Source organism: Marmota flaviventris, chromosome 14 (genome assembly GCF_047511675.1).
Source record: "Marmota flaviventris isolate mMarFla1 chromosome 14, mMarFla1.hap1, whole genome shotgun sequence".
NCBI classification, from domain to species: domain Eukaryota; kingdom Metazoa; phylum Chordata; class Mammalia; order Rodentia; family Sciuridae; genus Marmota; species Marmota flaviventris.
Window position 1 is genome coordinate 57,342,355 of NC_092511.1, and position 17,601 is coordinate 57,359,955.

The window sequence follows — 17,601 nt, forward strand, 5'->3', positions numbered from 1 at the left end:
AGAAACACATGGGATTTAGAGTCAACAAAAAAACATTTGAGCTCTAGCTCCCTACTAATTTGTGTGATGATGGACATGTCATTTTAGCTCTTTCAGCCTTAGGTCATTTATGTGTAAAACAAGGAAACATGCATATGTATCAATAAATATGAAATTGCTTTGTAAACTGTAGAGTGCCCAAAATGTCAGCTGCAGGGCCATCACTTGTGTGGATACAGAAAGGATCCTCATTCAACCTTTGTACATACCACGTTTGGGTTTTGTACATGATTAGTATAAACCAAGAAGATTGAGATAATTAAATCAGCCCCCAAAACAATCCCCAAAGAGGTGAGCAGGGCAATAATTAATGTCAGAAATTTACAAATAAAAGTAACAAGGTTTGCTTGTTTGTTAAGCAAGTCTGCTAACTTTATTAAAAAACAAAGTCATTACTTTAGAGCCACACCTGGAATAATTCTACCCACACAGTAGGCATTCTGTAAATATTCAAGACATTTTAAAAACACAGTTTACTTTAAAGTAAATTACTTTCCTGTTCTATTAAAATCCACATATTACCATTTCAGGTCCTTTATTGACACTGTTTGCTGCTAAATATTTCCTTACCCCAGGAGGAGGGGCAGAAAAAGGAGGAGCATAATCATGTTCCTGGCCACCCCCAGAATTTGTCATTTGGAAAGTATGACAGCTACAGGGCAGTGCCTGGCAGATTTTCGGCTATACGGATGTGAAAGACCAATGCCCAGCTGCTGTGCTCTGGGTTTACCCTGAGACCACGCTTCCCATAGATTGAGTTCAGTTCTAACATTCCATCCACTGATTCCTATTAGGGAACCTTTCTGATAGCTGATTCTGGTATAAGGGATCCCCAATATCTTTGGTAAGCTTTCCTTAAATTGTGTGGCAATCGGAGACACTTTCTCCAGGTCAGACTTGCAATTTCTGACCTTCTCCCAGCCTTTTCCTGGCTCCTTCCCTGTTTCTCCCTGGGGTTTTTCCCCTAACCATGTCTCAGCATCTTTGTATGTATAATGGTCTCTTGGCATTTGCTTCCCAGAAGACTGAAGGTGCATAGAATGTGATTAGCTTGTACTAATGTTGCTGGAGCCACAGTAGTAAAAAGAAAAGGAAGGCAGATGACTAGGGTGGTGAACATGTCTAACCACATACCAGGATGCATGTTAGGACACTCCTGTGCCAGCAACATATAAAGTCTGCCCTTGCCTCATCACTGAATACCCCTGCTACTGTTCCCATGCAAAAGAAACAGCTGTAGTGTCTTTGATTCTCTTTCAAACGTAGATCACACTATTTTATTATATTCCTCCTGGCACTCCTGAAGAATAGTTTCTGCCTAGGGGAGACAGGTCTTGGTTTCCTGATCTGTGCAGTCGCTGGTTATGGCAAAATGAGAATTAAGAAACACAGGCATTCTCCACTGCGGTGCCCCAGCAGGATGCTCATGAAGGCACTTCTTACCTGGCTTTTGGCTGGGTCTTTTTTGCAGCTGCCTCACTGGCTTTCACTGGTTCGGGAAGTTTTGCAGGAATAGGAGAATTCTAAGGAATTGAAAAGAGAAAAAAAAAAAAAAAAAAAAAAAAATATATATATATATATATATATATATATATATATATATATATAAAGGACATCACAAATTTCTCTGTAAAAGAATAACCAACCTGATGGAAAAGAAATTACATTTGAGGGTCTTTGGGTGTGACTTTCAGGCACTTTTCTCCCTGTTAGAAGGAAGTTAACCAAATACATACCAGACCCAGACACCAGTGGGAAGCAGATGGCTGTGAAGAGGTGAGCATAAGCACACACTCTCCTGGACCACTTTCCCCTTCTGCACCAGACAAAGCTCACTGGGGCTTAATCTTGGTTCCCTTCTCCTTGGTGTAGTTCAGAAGTGATGATATAAAAGGAATGGGAAAGAAGTTGTATTGTTCAAGCTCTAGTTAGTTATATCTGAGAGACATCAGAGCTGACTCAGGTGCCAAGCAGGGTGCATTCCATCTTCCAGTCAGAATGCTGGGAGAAAACCATAGCCACCCTGTATGTTTGGTGGCTAAGCGAGTGCCCCTTCCCAACATGGGGAGCACTACTCACTCCACAAGCCAAACACTGTTCTTCTAGCTTGACTTCTGCACCATTCAACACTGCATCTTGAGGGAGCACCAGCTAGCTGTACTGAACCACAAAGCAAGTGCTTGCTACTCCTGAGAAAGTGCCAAAAGAAATGAGACTGATGAAGTTTACTTTTTATAAACTAGATACCAATCTTAATGTTTCCAATTATATTTCACATTATTTATTTGATAAATGGGAAAGTGCAACTGTAAAAGAAAACATGGTCATGTAAAGTTACTGTACCATATCCCTTGTTTCCATCTTGGAAAACTGACAAACAGAACATGAGCTCTAACACTGGCCTTTTAGGCGGGTCCTCTCATTTCCTCATGTTTCTAAGAGGGAGGAATTTCCCCTAGAAAGCTTCTTCTAGCTTCTCCTCTGTCCTTCAAGAATTCCTCTCCCATGGAAGAGGAGCAGCATATTTAGCTGATAAGACTGGCAGAAAGAAGCGAGCTCATCTGGTTTACCCTCGTCTTCCTTTTTTTCTGGAAGAGCCTGATCCTTAGGAATCAGGCATTTCCATCTCAAGTCAGGTGGATTTAAAGTTAGGGAGTCTGACAGGTCAAATTATGTCCTACAACTCAATCGTTTTATCAACAAAGCCAATATTCCTAGTGCCATCTGAATCAGTCTCATAGCTGATGCCAAATGTGGCAGTGAAAGAGGAGCATTATTTATCAATACTCTCAATCCCTAACAGTGGCATCAAACGTTCATTATTGGAGAAAGCAGCATGAAAATTTCAGATTAGAATCTATTTATGGCCAGGCATGGTGGCACACAGCTGTAATCCCAGCAGCTAGGGAGACTAAGGGAGGAGGATTGCAAGTTCAAAGCCAGCTTCAGCAATTTAGCAATTTAGTTGCTTAGGGCAACTTAGTGAGACCCTGCCTCAAAATTTTAAAAAAGGGCTAGGGATATGGTCATGTAAAGTTACTGTACCATATCCCTTGTTTCCATCTTGGAAAACTGACAAACAGAACATGAGCTCTAACACTGGCTTTTTAGGGTTAAGCATCCCCAGCACCAGAAAAATAAATAAATAAATAAAAATTTTACTGTAGCATCCATTAGTAAAATATTCAAGAGATTGGGTTATGTCCTAAAAAATATGCCAAAATTGGGGCTGGGGATGTAGCTCAGTGGTAAGTCACTTGCCTAGTGATATGTGAGGCTCTGGGTTCCACCCCCATCACAGTAAAAGCAAACAATAACAACAACACCACCAAAGCCAAAATTGTAAAAAGGGTGTTTGCAAAGCATTTTACTCTGAAAACTATGAGTAAGGAGTTTAGGAATACTTGGTGTAGACAAGATTCACATGGTCTGATATGTGTGACACAAGTGTGAATTATAGATGGCCAATGGTGGAGGCAAATCAAGACAGCGTTGCTGTAAGGAGGGAGAGCAGTGGAAATGGGCTGGTGGGACGAGTCCAGGGCCTCCCTCAGGAAGGCAGCTGTGCACGTTCACAAGATAGCAAGCTGGCCACTCTTCACCCACGCATTCAATTTAATCTCTAGGGTATTTTTTGTTGCTTTTGTTGTTGAGTGAACTGCCTCAGTTTTATAATTAAATTCAATGGGAAACTGGATTCCTTTTATTTTGGATTCTCTTTATTCTACTTCATGGTTAGCTTTGCTTGAATGCCCCCTAGTAGATAAATCAAGGGACATCTACATCACTTAAGAGACTGATTAACAGCTCAGAACTCAAATGACAATGTGATAAGGTTTACTTTGGTTAACAAGCACCATTCACATACCTGTACATTTGGAACTGGGCATTCTTTCTTGAGAAGTTTGAATGAGAAGTAGGAAACTTGGTAAATATCCGGCCTTTTGTCAGGGTCTGGTTCCAACATATACCCTATGACAAACATATGTGAACTTATTTAATACCCTAATAGTTGTTACATTAGCTAGAGAACATAACTTTTCTACTACCAAAATTTTGATATTTTTAATTTTTATGTCTCATAAAAGTCAAACAGTACAACTAGCCCTTTTCCTAGAAAGGGAAACTAATTTTCCTAAAATATTTAATATCCACAAGAAAATAAACTCTCGGAATTTTAACAAGCTACCTGAAGTTCACATTCTATGCCATGCACAAGAGGGGTGCCAGCTCTGAATCTGAAAGTTACCACCTTCATGTTCTGATATCTAGGAAGTTATATGGTCTAGTGGCTGGCTTGCTTAGTTCACAGTTTCTTGTTAAACAAATGATTATTCATAATTATAATTATAACCAAAACCCAAAGATCATGAATTCACTACCTATTCTTTTGTTGGTGATATTAAGTACTTTCCAATTTAAGAGAAATTACAAAGTAACATATACATACATATATACATAGATCGATCAATCGATCTACTTTAATTGTGATCCATAGATCACTTTTCTATTTCCAGGTCCTTTAAGCTTCTGCCCTCTTGGAAGCTGGAAAAGCCCTCAGGAAAAGTCTTTGAGAAGACACAGATACACGAGTATATATCCCAACACTAGTGCAGGGCACTTCCTGCCTAAGTAAATAATGAATGGTTTGAACGCTAAGTTCAGAAAAAAAATCAGTGAGGTTATAGCTCTAGAAGGTCTAGCAGAAGAAGCAGAACAGAACACAGTCAGGGAGAAAGAAAAAGACAGTCCAGAAGAGAGAACAGTGTGAACAAAGGCAAACTTGGAGAAAGGCAAGAGAAAGATTCTCCTGCTGCATGGAAATAGGAGCCAAAAGGACAGGGTAGAGAGATGGCTTGGAGGGTGGGACAGAACCAGAACATGAAAATCTTAAATGTCATGCTAAGAACTTGGGCCCCACTATGGGACCACTGGCAAGCAACTCAAATTTACTGAAAAAGGCATGAGAGGGTAACATTTTATAATAATCTTGTGACAAGGGTGCACTGGATAGCATAGAGAGGAGAGAAGCTGGTGGCCATTCTGCTAGAACAGGAGCTGACAGATCTGTATACACACCATGGTGACATGGATGAAAAGAAGAGAATCATTGAAAAGAATAGCAACTCTAAATATATATATATAGATAGATAGATAGATAGATAATAAGAAGAATTAATGCAACATAGAAAACAACCAATTCTCTCTCTGTTGCTAGCCAGATCCAAAGACTATCTTAAACTTCACCCATCCAGTCTTGGCAATACCAACAAGAGAAACTGAAAAGAAGGGGACTCTCATATTGGGGGTAAAAAGAAAGGGAAGAGCTGGGCTTGGTGGCCTATGCCTGTAATCCCAGGGGCTCAGAGGCTGAGGTAGGAGGATCATGAGTTCAAAGCCAGCCTCAGCAATTTAGTGAGGCCCTAAGCAACTCAGCAAGATCCTGTCTCTAAATAAAATATAAAAAGGGCTGTGGATGTGGTTCAATGGTTAAGCACTCCAGGTTCAATGCCTGGAGACCAAAAAAAGAAAGAAGAGAAAAAAAGGAGGGGCAAAAAAAAAAAAAAAAAAACAAATCAAATTTTATTTTTTCCCCACATAAGAATTTTTATTTTTTTCCATTTTGAAGGTACATTCAAATTATACATAATGGTGGAATTCACTGTTGTATATTCATACCTGCACATAATATAACAATATAATTTGGTCAATGTCATTCCCTATCATCTCCCTTTTCCTTCCCTTCTATCCTTTCCCTGGTCCCTTTTCTCTAGTCTACTGATCTCCCTTTGAACAAATTGAATTTTAATCCTGTGATTGCAAGGTGATAATGGAATCTTCAAATAGTTTGCAAACTGAAATACGAGTTTGGGAAAGATGTCAGTGCTATCAATTTTTCTAAAGAATTGTTTCTTCCAAAATGAATTTAATGCATTCTACTGTCTATCAAGTAGAATAAAATTTTTTAAAAAATGAATTTAATGAAAAATATTAAAAAGAAAAAAAATGCTACTTAAGTATCAAATTTGGCTATTTTCTCATATTTCCTTCTGATCCTTTTTACATAGCTGCAATTCTAGTTTAGATATGATGCTTTACATCTAAAAACAATCTAACCATCATTAAATTAAACACCTCCCACTGTCATTAATAAATGGAAGAGGCTGGTGGATAAAACTGACACAATGCAATATAGAGTCACTTAAACTCTATAATTATTTTAACTTGAATAAGACCTCTACTTTTGTGACTTCGGTTTCCTCATGTGCATATTAGGGATAATTATACTTAAAATATTCAGGGTTTTAAGAATTAGAAGAGGTACAAATAGGTCCTCAACACATTTCAGATGCTCCACCTCTGTTGCTAATTTTGTTTTTTCCAATGTACCCTATCCAGGACCCAGTTTGAGTTGCTCAGGATTTATGATCCTTAATGGTTAAAACTCAGATGCTAAATGCCTGGACCAATGCGGAAAGATGATAAAAATCTCTAATTCTTTTGCATTTTAGCACAGGGTCTTATGCAAAGATTATTTATTCTACCATCTGGTTAATGGATGTTAGTACATATGCTTGCAATGATGATACAGAAAAGTAGGGAATCTTAGGACTATTTTAAACAAAGCATTGAGTTTAGATGCTTGTTTCAAAAATCCTGTGATTAACCTAAAATGAAAGGAAAAACCTAGTTCTATGAAGTTATACAGTCTTAATTATGTATTCATTCCAGCCAATGCACTGCAATCATTTTCATTTGAGTTGCTTCCAGTTTTGCAAAGATGAATTTCTTATCATTTGATATGAGTCAGCTGGACTCCTTTGGAACCAAAGCTTTCATACAGACTGCAACAGGACCCAGGAGTAGTGTGCTGTTCAAAGCACAATTAGGATTTCTGCTTATGGCTGGCTCAGGTGTGAAATAGAGCTTAGATTTCCAGCAAAAAGACCCACCACTCTAACTAGACACTGTTAAACTTTCTATGTGTTCCCAGCTATTATTAACTGATTAAAAAAAAAAAAATCTTTGCATCCAACCCATCTTCTCCTAGAAACCAATCTCTTTATCTTCCAATTTATTCCTAGTGGTTAGAAATAAAAATGTGAAACTAGAAACTTGAAATACTTACTAATAAGGCAGTGCATGTCTTGAGAATATCGAGAGTTATCAGGAATTGTGAAGTTTCCATCACAAATTGCCACCTGACTCTCCCCAAATGGCAAAGTGAAATAGCATAATTTATACAACAAACATCCCAGGGCCTAAAAAAAAAAAAAAAAGAAAGCAGATTGCTATTAGTGGTTTATTTACCATAATTGCAAGTGGATCTAATCAAAGATACTGGCACCATCCATACAAAAACTATATATTATTATTCTATTAGAAAATTAAATTTAGAACTCAATGTGGCTATTTAGCAGCCAAATTACATTATTTCTACCAATATTACCAAATTCTGCTCTAGTAAAGAACAGATATATTTCCTATTTTGCTCTTAAGAACCAGAAAAATGTAAGTGAAAATCATGTGAATAATTATCAAAGAAGTAGGTCTAAAGTGATTTTCTTTTCATGTTCCAAGAAGCAGTGGCTGGTCCCCTCACATCATGAACCGCTCCAGGGGAGAAGGAGACAATGGTAATGGTACAGGTGCTACCATGCTATACCACTGTATGCATTAATCTTGGGAGTTTACAGCCAATGACTAATGATATCTGGGGTGTGGATAGGTTAGTTGACACCTACCCAAATGTCTGCCTTCGTAGTGATGATTTTTCCACTGTACAAGTTGACCATTTCTGGTGCTCGATAGGACAGCGTTGTGTATCTATAATCAAAAGATTCATTTTTTGTTAAATATATCAATGCTAAAATTATAAACCAGGAGGAGCAGAATTTTTTTTTACATTAATAGAACCTAATTCCCTGGGAGCAATTTGCAGAAGAGACTATGAAATATCAGTGCAGATAAAATGAAAGGCTGTCCTCAGTACAATGATATCATCACACTGTGGCCCTAAGCAGCAGACCTCCTAATCTAAGAACATTGGGGGGGGGGGGGGCCAGAACAAGTGCACTAGGTAAGCCCTAACAGCAACTTTTCTTGCATCCTGAAATAACAAAATCTTCTCCCATGAATCCTTGTTGTCTGATACTGTATTGAGCTTATTTGTTTTTTTAAAAATAGAAAACCCTTTAAATGTGACTCAACAGAGATGCAGCACTGACTGGGATATTTTGGAGAACAACAGACAGTGGGCCCCAGCTGGGGTGGGGTGGATGGGGTCAAGAACCCTTGATCTCTGCTCCTGGAACAAGACTGAAGTAACAGTGTTCTTATCTCTGGCTTAAGAGTAACATAAGCACACCCTCACAGTGAGCATTTGGTACTACCATGTATGTGATTTGTGCTGTTTAAATCTCTAGATTCCAGATGGGACTGGTTTAAGTGTCCACCAGGGCCTTACACTAGAAGTTGTCTTGCCCCAGGCCTGGTTACCTGGGGTGATACATGAAAGGGGAGTGAGGATCTGATTTAGGCATGCATGCTAGATAGGTCAGGCTCTAACTGGACCCACAAATTTAAAGCTATTTCTCATGGAAGTGAGTGATTCAGTGTCTGTAGAGACTTCAATAGCCCCACCCATCATTAATTCCACTGGGCTGTGGGTGAGCTCCTCATGAGCAGGAAGGAAGCAGAGTTCAGTAAAAAGGGTTCAGTTAAAAAGCACATCTGTCTGACAGTGTCACATTAGTTGTGATAACACTCGGAAATATCATAGTACTTTCATGGTGTGTGTATCACTTAATTTTTTATGGGCATGTGATGTCATAAATCAAAATATACATATTATAGGACCACTGAAAAGTGTTACAAGATTCCTTCATTTTACTCTACTGATCCACGCCTGTGAATCCCTCCTCATCCTTCTCTTAAAATCAAACCACCCAAATGGTGAACAGAATACGCTGAGATGAAGGATAACTGACTGGTACCATTTTCTTCCCATTCTGACCATCTCATTCACAAGCTACAAGTAAAGTTACTTATCTGATAATGGACAAACTTCCAAGAAAGGAGGAAAAGCTTACTTCTTAATCTCATCTTCTACTGCATTAACTCCTTCAGTTTGTGGATTCTGGAATTTGTTGGTGGCACTGCCAAAGTCACACAGGACATAGTGGCCTCTGTCATGCAAGAGGATATTTTCAACCTGAAAAACATTCCCCAAAATCCCATTTCAAGATATTGTTTAGTACTGCATTTGAAAATGTGCTTTTACAGTCACATAAATAAAATATTTTATTTCTGGCAACCTTGTTAGTGTGTACAGGTAAGTTATTCCCCATCGAGCATCTCAACAGGGGCCATCCCAAGTGGAACAAAATGAGAGGCACAGGAACAGAGTGAAATGAGGACAGAAAGGGCAAAGAGGGAACAGTGGGGGAAGCCAGAGTTCCATTTTTCCAAATTTCCAGTCACGTTTCTCACCTCTGCAGAGATCTCATACGTTTGAGCTCTTACTCTTCTTTCATTCTGGAATGCTCTCCATGATTCCCCACCTTCCTATCCAATTACTAAATTATCAGTTGTCTTTCTTTTTTTTTTTTAATATTTATTTATTTATTTTTTTTTTAGTTCTCGGCGGACACAACATCTTTGTTTGTATGTGGTGCTGAGGATCGAACCCAGGCCGCACGCATGCCAGGCGAGCGTGCTACCACTTGAGCCACATCCCCAGCCCAATCAGTTGTCTTTCAAACCCAAGTTCAAAGATAACTTCCTTTTTGAATTTTCCCCCCATTCAGACAAATGTCACTCCTTCCTTATTTTCCTTCAGTACCTCATTCTCCCACGATGTCAATTACTTCACCTGGACATTTAATAATGTCTTTAAAAATCAATCAATCAATGTCTTTACTAGGTTAGGATTTTCAGAATTGGTATTTTTTATATTTTAATTACTTCTCAAAGTAATAAAATGCCTAATGGTAAGTGGGAGTTTCCCTGTTAAAATATTACCATCCTGTATTTTTGTTTTTCTATAAATGAAATATTTGGGCAGTGAGGAGTTCTAAGTTAGCAGGGAATTTATAAGAACCAAAACCTAGAGAAATCCCAGGTATCAAAGGCCTCTTTCTATGAAAACAACTCCAAAATAGAGGGCACTGTGTTCTCAAGATGAATTCCTGGTGTAGGAAAACTGAGCTGACTGGTGTGCTGGAGGACAGACCTGGCTATGCGTGGGCAGTAAAATGGCAGCCAAAATATCTTGTTAGGCCAATAAGACTGTAGTCTCCATTGTCTTTTGTCTTCAGCCTTCCAAAGACTGATCACCTTTGGAAAACAAAGGCAAGAGTAGACTATAAGCTCCTTAAAGACAAGCATCACCTCTTAATCATATTTGTCGTCTTCTCTACCCAGTACCTACACATAGGTATAGTATATGCTTAGTATAGAAAATGTTTGTTGAATGGAGTAAGCCAAAAACCAGAATTACACATAACACTGTTTGTATGCATGTGCACATGCACACATGTGTGCACTAGTGCTGTGTACGCACTGGTCTGTTAGAAGAAGTAGAAGTCACCAAAAACCCAGATCCTACCACTACTACTAGTTCTTTTAAAATATCTGGGCAATTATGGTAATCTTACACTTGTTTCTCAATTTTCTTTTAATTCTTATCAACATTAAATTAAGTACATTTTTTAGTCTATATCTGTTAATTCCAATTATTTTAAGTCTGTGCTGCAAACTGATTCTGCAATTTATTATTTCTTATTCCTACTGAACTTCACTCATGGTATTACTGTTGTGAGCAGTTTTTTGTTGTTAACTTACATTCCTTAGAATGTCATCTGTAGGAAGTCTTTGAGACCCCTGGGTTTAAGGTGTACTATTCTGCCAGAGAGGACAAGAAGGATAGTGCTGGTGTACCTGGGGACACTACTAACCTACATTTGCTTGATTCTAAAATTTTGATCTTGGCATTAGCCACAGAAGCAGTGAACAAAGCCCATAAACCTCTACAGATACACTCTTATGATAAAGAATTCATAATCACATAACTGAATTAAGAATAACTTGGACATATTTGTTCCCTTGAATTAAGATGGAGGCAGACAAATATTTCTGCTGCCTATAGCTTTTTATAAAGCTCATCTGTTTATTTTATTTACACAAAAAGAAACAGGCTATACTGAGCATGTACTTATTTTAGGAATCTAAAATAGTTCCAACAAAGCAATAATAATGTTTTCAATTTAATTTAGAAGTTATAAAGTAATAGTCACAATTTAATGAGCTTTTACTATTGCCAGTACTACTGTATTTGGCACATGGATTATTCCACTAAATCCTCATAATAACAATGTTATTATTATTACCATATTGTAGATGGAGAAAGTAAGACACTTAAGTCACTTCTAAATGTCATGCAGCAAATATATGGTATAGCTGGGAATTGCTCAAAGCAAACTAACTGTGGATGTGGACAATTAGATTTCTACTAGTGCAAGAAGCAGGTCAAAATAAGAGTGATCACTCAAGGCCCCACACTGACTCTCCAACTATGGTAAGGGTTGTGATGACTTTACACTTGCCCAGTACTTTGGTCTGGGCTTAAGAGTCCAGAAAATGCTCCAACCATAGAATCTAGTCAATGAGGAGCCAAGTGTCTAAACGCTAGCCAGGTTTGCTCAAGGTCTCCCAAGGATTCCTTATATTACCTATTTTTTCTGTTATTTAATTGCTCTCTCTTCAGTCAAATCCCAGATATTTCTCAAGACCTTGCTCAAGTCATAACTTCTCAGAAAAACCTTCCATAACTTCCCTACAAAATCTACAGAATTTAGTGTCAACAGGAGGAGTCATAAAGGCCTTTGGGCAAAGCAAGCCATGCCCATTGGTTACTTATTCTGTAGTCTATGGCTGCTTTTGTCTGACAGCAGAGTTTAACACTTAAAACAGAGACTGTACGGCTGACAAGCTTGAGATATTTACTATCCAGCCCTCTGCAGAAGTTTGCCAACTTTGGTCTATAATGAACACTCAATCATCATTTAGAATTCTTTTGTGGACTGGTATTTAATTTCTTACAAATTATGCTTACTTTCCCAAATAGAGCACAAAACCTTTGAAGCCAGGACATTATACTATACCCATGAATGCTCCACAGTGTCTAATCCAGTACTGTTCTCACACCACAGACCCTTAAATGGTGCTGATAACATCACTTACTCAGCGTCATTGAGCAACAGTCTCCTCCCTGGGCCTTACTGCTCATGTGAAACCAAGCCTCTCCCATTCTATGAGTGTACTCCCTTTCTGAGTTGACTTCTATACTTCTAATGCTGGGATGTACATCTAGAAAACTGGAAAATTAATTCACAGTAAAGCACTAAGAAGGCAGTTGGAGGGACTATAAAACTGCTGTTGTGGGAGGTAGGAAGACTAAGTAGACAAAAAATAAAAAGGAGGCAGACTTGTCCTGATAAGGACAGCAATTGCTGCTCTGGTGCTTTGCGCATTTATGAGAGGATCAAATGAGATTATAAAGGTGAAATCTCTTGGCAGTGGCCACCTTAGCAAGTGGTACAATTTCCACCCATTCTCAATGTGTCCTTTAACTTGTGCTCATTTGGAAACCTCCAAGGTCAACCAATATCACACTAAAACACTCCACAGAGAGCATGGTATATGGTAGCAACACTGGGATTAGGCAGAAAAAACACCTCAAGGATTATTTTTGAGGTTGACCTTGATCAAATGTTTAACCCTTTTTTGAGTGTGTTTCTCATCTGCAACATTAAACTGATAATATTTGTTGTTACAAAGCAACTTAGAAAACGAATGTGAAAGTAAACCACAAATCTCCTCATATAAATATAAGACATTGCTTCCATTCATTTATGAAAGAAATGTGTTTGAATTCCTACTGCAATGCCAAGTACTTTTCTAGGTTTCAGGAAAAACGTGATGAACAAAAGAAAGGCCAACCTCTCATGGGGTTTACTGTCCAGCTGGGGATAATAAGAAATTAATTATAATTGTCTGGTAGTGGCAAATGTTATTTAAAAATTCTAGCAGGCTAAATCTATATAAGGTGAAGAGGGATGTTACTTTAAATAGCAGTTAGGGGACGGTCTCTCTGATGAAGGAAGCAGAGACATGAATAAAGAAGGAGCAGCCATGAACCATCTGACTGAAGAACATTCTGAGCAAAAACCAGTTAGCACCAAGAACCTGATATGGAGGCATGGAGACAGGCCAGTGACAGTGGACTAGCATTGTATTTAGCCTTGGTAGGGGGGGAGGGGGCGTTGAAAACATGGGATAGGTCTATTATCAGCCAGTGCATGGGAAGTTCAGACTGGTGAAAGAGAAAAGAAGAGAGGACCAGAGAAGTAGACAAAGGGAAGTGAGAAGGGTCACTTAGGAGGATAAAGTATTTTTAAGAGGTCAAGAGCACAAACACATAGCCATTTTAGGAAAGTCAGTTTAGTTAAAGTTGAGGGAAAATAAGAGAAAGAAAGTTGGGCATGGGTGCACGCCTGAATCTTAGTGAGGAGGATCCCAAGTTCAAGGGCAGCCTCAGCAATTTAGCAATGCCCTAACCAACTTAGTGACACCCTGTCTCAAAACCAAAAAAAAAAACCTTAAAAAGTGACAGGGGACTGGGGATATAGCTCAGGGGTAAAGTGGTAGAGCACTCCTGGGTTCAAATGAGAACAGGTGCAAATGGTCCAGGTGTGAGGTGAGTAAGGCTGGGTACAGGGTAAGATATATAGTGTAGCTATGGAAAGGGGTAGATGGTGAGGTAAACCACCAAGCGATGTTCATACACTATCTGCCAAACACATCAGAGAACATGCATAGTAATGTCATTTTGGCAAAACCACTTAAGATGTAAGCCAAAGATTTGTTACCACTGCTTATAATCTTCAAATATTTCAGTTCTTTGAGAGATCAATTTTGTCAAACCTTACTTCCCAACCTATGAGCTATTAAAGCTGTCACTCTCAAACTCTGCACATAGTTTTAGCTAAAACATCTAGAAAGCCACCTCTAGTGACTTCATCATGTTCTCCCAAATGGGTACAGCACTGAGGCACTGTAGAGAATTTATTACAACTAGGAAACTTGGATGAACACAGGCCTTCAAACCTGTACTTCCAAAAATGGGACAAGTATCTTCATCCTATTTTACTTGATGAGTCTTCTGACAAAAAAAGGGAGATATCTGTGACTTCAACCTGAATACACTCATTAAAGCTTTAACCTTTTTCCCCTTTTGTATGTGCATGGGCAATCAGCACAGTAGAAGACAACAAAACAAATAAAAAGCCAGAAATGGGAATGAAGAACCCTGGATTTTGCTCTGGTATGATCCCTTAAATAGCTGAACTGGGCAACCATAAACTCTGTAGCAAAGTTTCTTCATTGGGAAAAGGCGAGGACTGATTTAAGTGACCTCCCCACATCTATGACCCATGACCTACAATATTGATCTTTATATTTCCTCAGAGAAATGGGGGAAATAATGAAAGGATTACAATTACTTGTTTGAGGAGAGCTCTTCTACAGAACAGTACTTCCGTTAAGGTTATTTTTAGAACATAAGCTGCTTAAGGATAGGAACCGCTTTCAGTTTATGTCCTATATGTAACAGGAAAGGAAGAGTGCACCTGTGGTCTTGCCTCTGTTCTGCATATGAATGAGCAGACCCACATTTGGGGTGGCCCTGGCTCACCAAGGTCCAAATAAGGCCTACCCTGTGCCTTTTCTGGTGTCCCATTAGCTTGTACTCAGAGTGGCACCTGCTCCCCAGATGGAAATCCTGCTCACAGAACAGGAACCAATCCTTTCTCTGGCCAACATAATAAAGAACTTAGGGCTGGGGTTGTGGCTCAGTGGCAGAGCGTTTGCCTCGCACATGTGAGGCAATGGGTTCAATCCTCAGCACCACATAAAAATGAATAAACAAAATAAAGATATTGTGTCCATGTATAACTAAAAAATATTAAAAAAAAGAAGAAGAAGAAGAAGAACTTAGCACTGGCTACCACCAGGACTGCAGTGGCTGTTTCTAGCAGTGTCACGGAACTCAGAGTGACCAAGGCTCTATGATACAACATGAGCCAGGGAAACAAGAGGTACATGGAAACATTTCACTCAGAACTTTGGAAGCTGGGGATGCAGAAGGCAAATATGACTGTCCACCAGGCACATACTAATAGAAAGCAACAGAGTATCTAGTTTAAATGTAAGAACAACCAGAATTTCTCTGCAATAGATCCAGTCAAGGGCTCCTCTCAGTCCTTGCTTTTGCTCCCTGTATCCACGGCAGGGAGGACAGAGAACACTTAGTCTTCTGAACCATGGCAGGCAAACCATTAGCACTCCTGACAGTCTTCAATATTGATTAAAATACAACCAAAGCCCCCGCGGCTCAGGAGGCTGAGGCAGGAGGATCACAAGTTTTCAAAGCCAACCTTAAGCAACTTAGCAAGACCCTGTCTCTAAATAAAAAATAAAAGACAGGCTGGGGATGTGGCTCAATGGTTAAGAGCCCCTGGATTAAATCCCCAGTACTAAAACAAACTAACAAACAAACAAAAATAAACAATCATCACAAAGCCTAATACCACGTTTCTATGCTTCTCCTCTGAGATTCCAAGGTAAAGTCTGGGAAACAGTGTGGCAACTTCTCACTCCTGCTACTGCCTTGCCCTCTAATTCCAGTGAAATGTTTTGTGAGCTGCTCACTCAGTAAAAGAAGAGTCTGGCACCCTGCTATCTTAGCCCTTCCACTGACCTATTCTGTATCCCCAGGCAAGACCACCACCTAAAAGTAGTACAGCATGCTCTAGGGCATTATTCTCCGGCAAATACATCAACCCAATGTATATTATCATCTCCTGGAACGAAATGATTATCATTTAGAATTTAATCTAAAATAGCAGGCACAGTGGCGCATGCCTGTAATCCCAGTGGCTCAGGAGGCTGAGACAGGAGGATTGTGAGTTCAATGCCAGACTCAGCAAAAGTGAGACACTAAGCACCTAACAAGACCCTGTCTCTAAATAAAATACAAAACAGGGCTGGGGATATATCTCAGTGGTTGAGTGCCCCTGAGTTCAATTCCTGGTTACCCACCCCCCAAAACAAGTTAAAATAAAGGTGAACTTTGGTTTAAAAAAAAAGCAATATACTCTAAGTGGTTCCCCTGTTGCCCTCTCTGCCCCCTCCCTTGTTCTCACCTGTCAGAACACAGTAAATTAGATAGGGCTGAAAATGTTGCATGGAGGAAGCTGCCTATGTTCATCTCTCAGAGCATCTATAAATCTGTTGGTATCAGTCACACAGTGTTAAAGAATCTGACAAATAGGAAATCTGACATTGTATCATGTACTGAAATATTTTACTGTATCCATAAATATGTTCAATTATTATGACAATTAAAAATAAAAAGTATTTTTAAAATATGAAATCTAGGGCTGGGGTTATAGCTTAGTGGAAGTGTGCTTGCCTAGCATGTGTGAGGCACTGGGTTCGATTATCAGCACCACATACTAATAAATAAAATAAAGGTCCATCAACAACTAAAAAATATTTTTAAACAATATGAAATCCAACCCCATTTGACAGGGGTATGGGGCCAAAAAGAGGCCCAAAATCACAAGGGCCATAGAAACAGTGTCTGTCAGCCACACTTCTCCCCTATTTTCATGTCCCTCACAAACTCTTCTCCAAAGTGAGTGGCAGAGAGAGGGGTCAGGTCCTTAAATTTTGGTATCACTTCTTATTTAGAAACGCATGTGTTTGGATTTGGAATAGCCCCTCAAAGGCCTTGTGTTAAACGACCAGCCCCTAGGCTGGTGTTCCTGGGAAGTGATGGAAACTTTAAGAGGTGAGACCTAGTAGAGGTCTCTAAGTCTTCAGTGGTGTGTCTTCATGAAAGGGATTATGGGACCCAGTCCCTTCCACTTTCTGGTTTTTGCTCCCTGGTCATAAAATGAAAGATTTTTCTCTGCAACACATATTTTTTTTTCCTTCTAGGGTCAAGGATCAAACCTAGGGACTTACATGTGGAAGGCAAGTGCTCTGTCAATGAGCTAAATTTCCAACCCTTTTGCTATAATGTGTTGCCTTACCATATGCCCCAAAGCAATAGGGCAATCAATCATGGACTGGAACCTCTAAAACTGTGAGCCAAAATAAAACTTTTCTATCTATAAACTGATTATATCACATATTGTTATAGTAACATAAGGCTGACTAACACACATGCTCACAGGATTTAACCAAGAATTTCACTAACTGGTAAAGGCAACTAGGAAAAAACATACATTTATCTATGTATTTTTTCCATATTTTTATTTGTGCATTATAATTATACATTGTGGTGAGATTCTCTGTCACATCTTCATATAATAATTTAATTTGGTCAATCTCATCCCCCAGTATTTCCCCTTTCCCTTCCCTCCTGCTGGGCCCTTTCCTCTACTCTATTGGTCTCCCTTTCATTTTCATGAGACATCCCCCTGCCCACTACTT

The 17,601-nt window shown here is 39.2% G+C and overlaps 1 protein-coding gene across 6 annotated transcripts in view; it reads right to left on the reverse strand.

The window, feature by feature from the left end:
• The window catches only part of Aak1 (AP2 associated kinase 1), a 173,291-nt gene that overhangs the window by 57,681 nt on the left and 98,009 nt on the right, over nucleotides 1–17,601 (reverse strand). For 5 of the 6 annotated variants that reach the window (XM_071601672.1, XM_071601670.1, XM_071601671.1 and 2 more), the window contains exons 6-10: nucleotides 9,132–9,253; nucleotides 7,785–7,866; nucleotides 7,169–7,301; nucleotides 3,908–4,011; nucleotides 1,483–1,562 (exon numbers count right to left, since the gene is read on the reverse strand). In XM_071601672.1, coding sequence (XP_071457773.1) covers nucleotides 1,483–1,562; nucleotides 3,908–4,011; nucleotides 7,169–7,301; nucleotides 7,785–7,866; nucleotides 9,132–9,253 — 521 coding nt within the window. Of the gene's footprint in view, nucleotides 1–1,482; nucleotides 1,563–3,907; nucleotides 4,012–7,168; nucleotides 7,302–7,784; nucleotides 7,867–9,131; nucleotides 9,254–17,601 lie in introns of those variants that run through there. The other variant, XM_071601673.1, reaches the window with a different exon arrangement.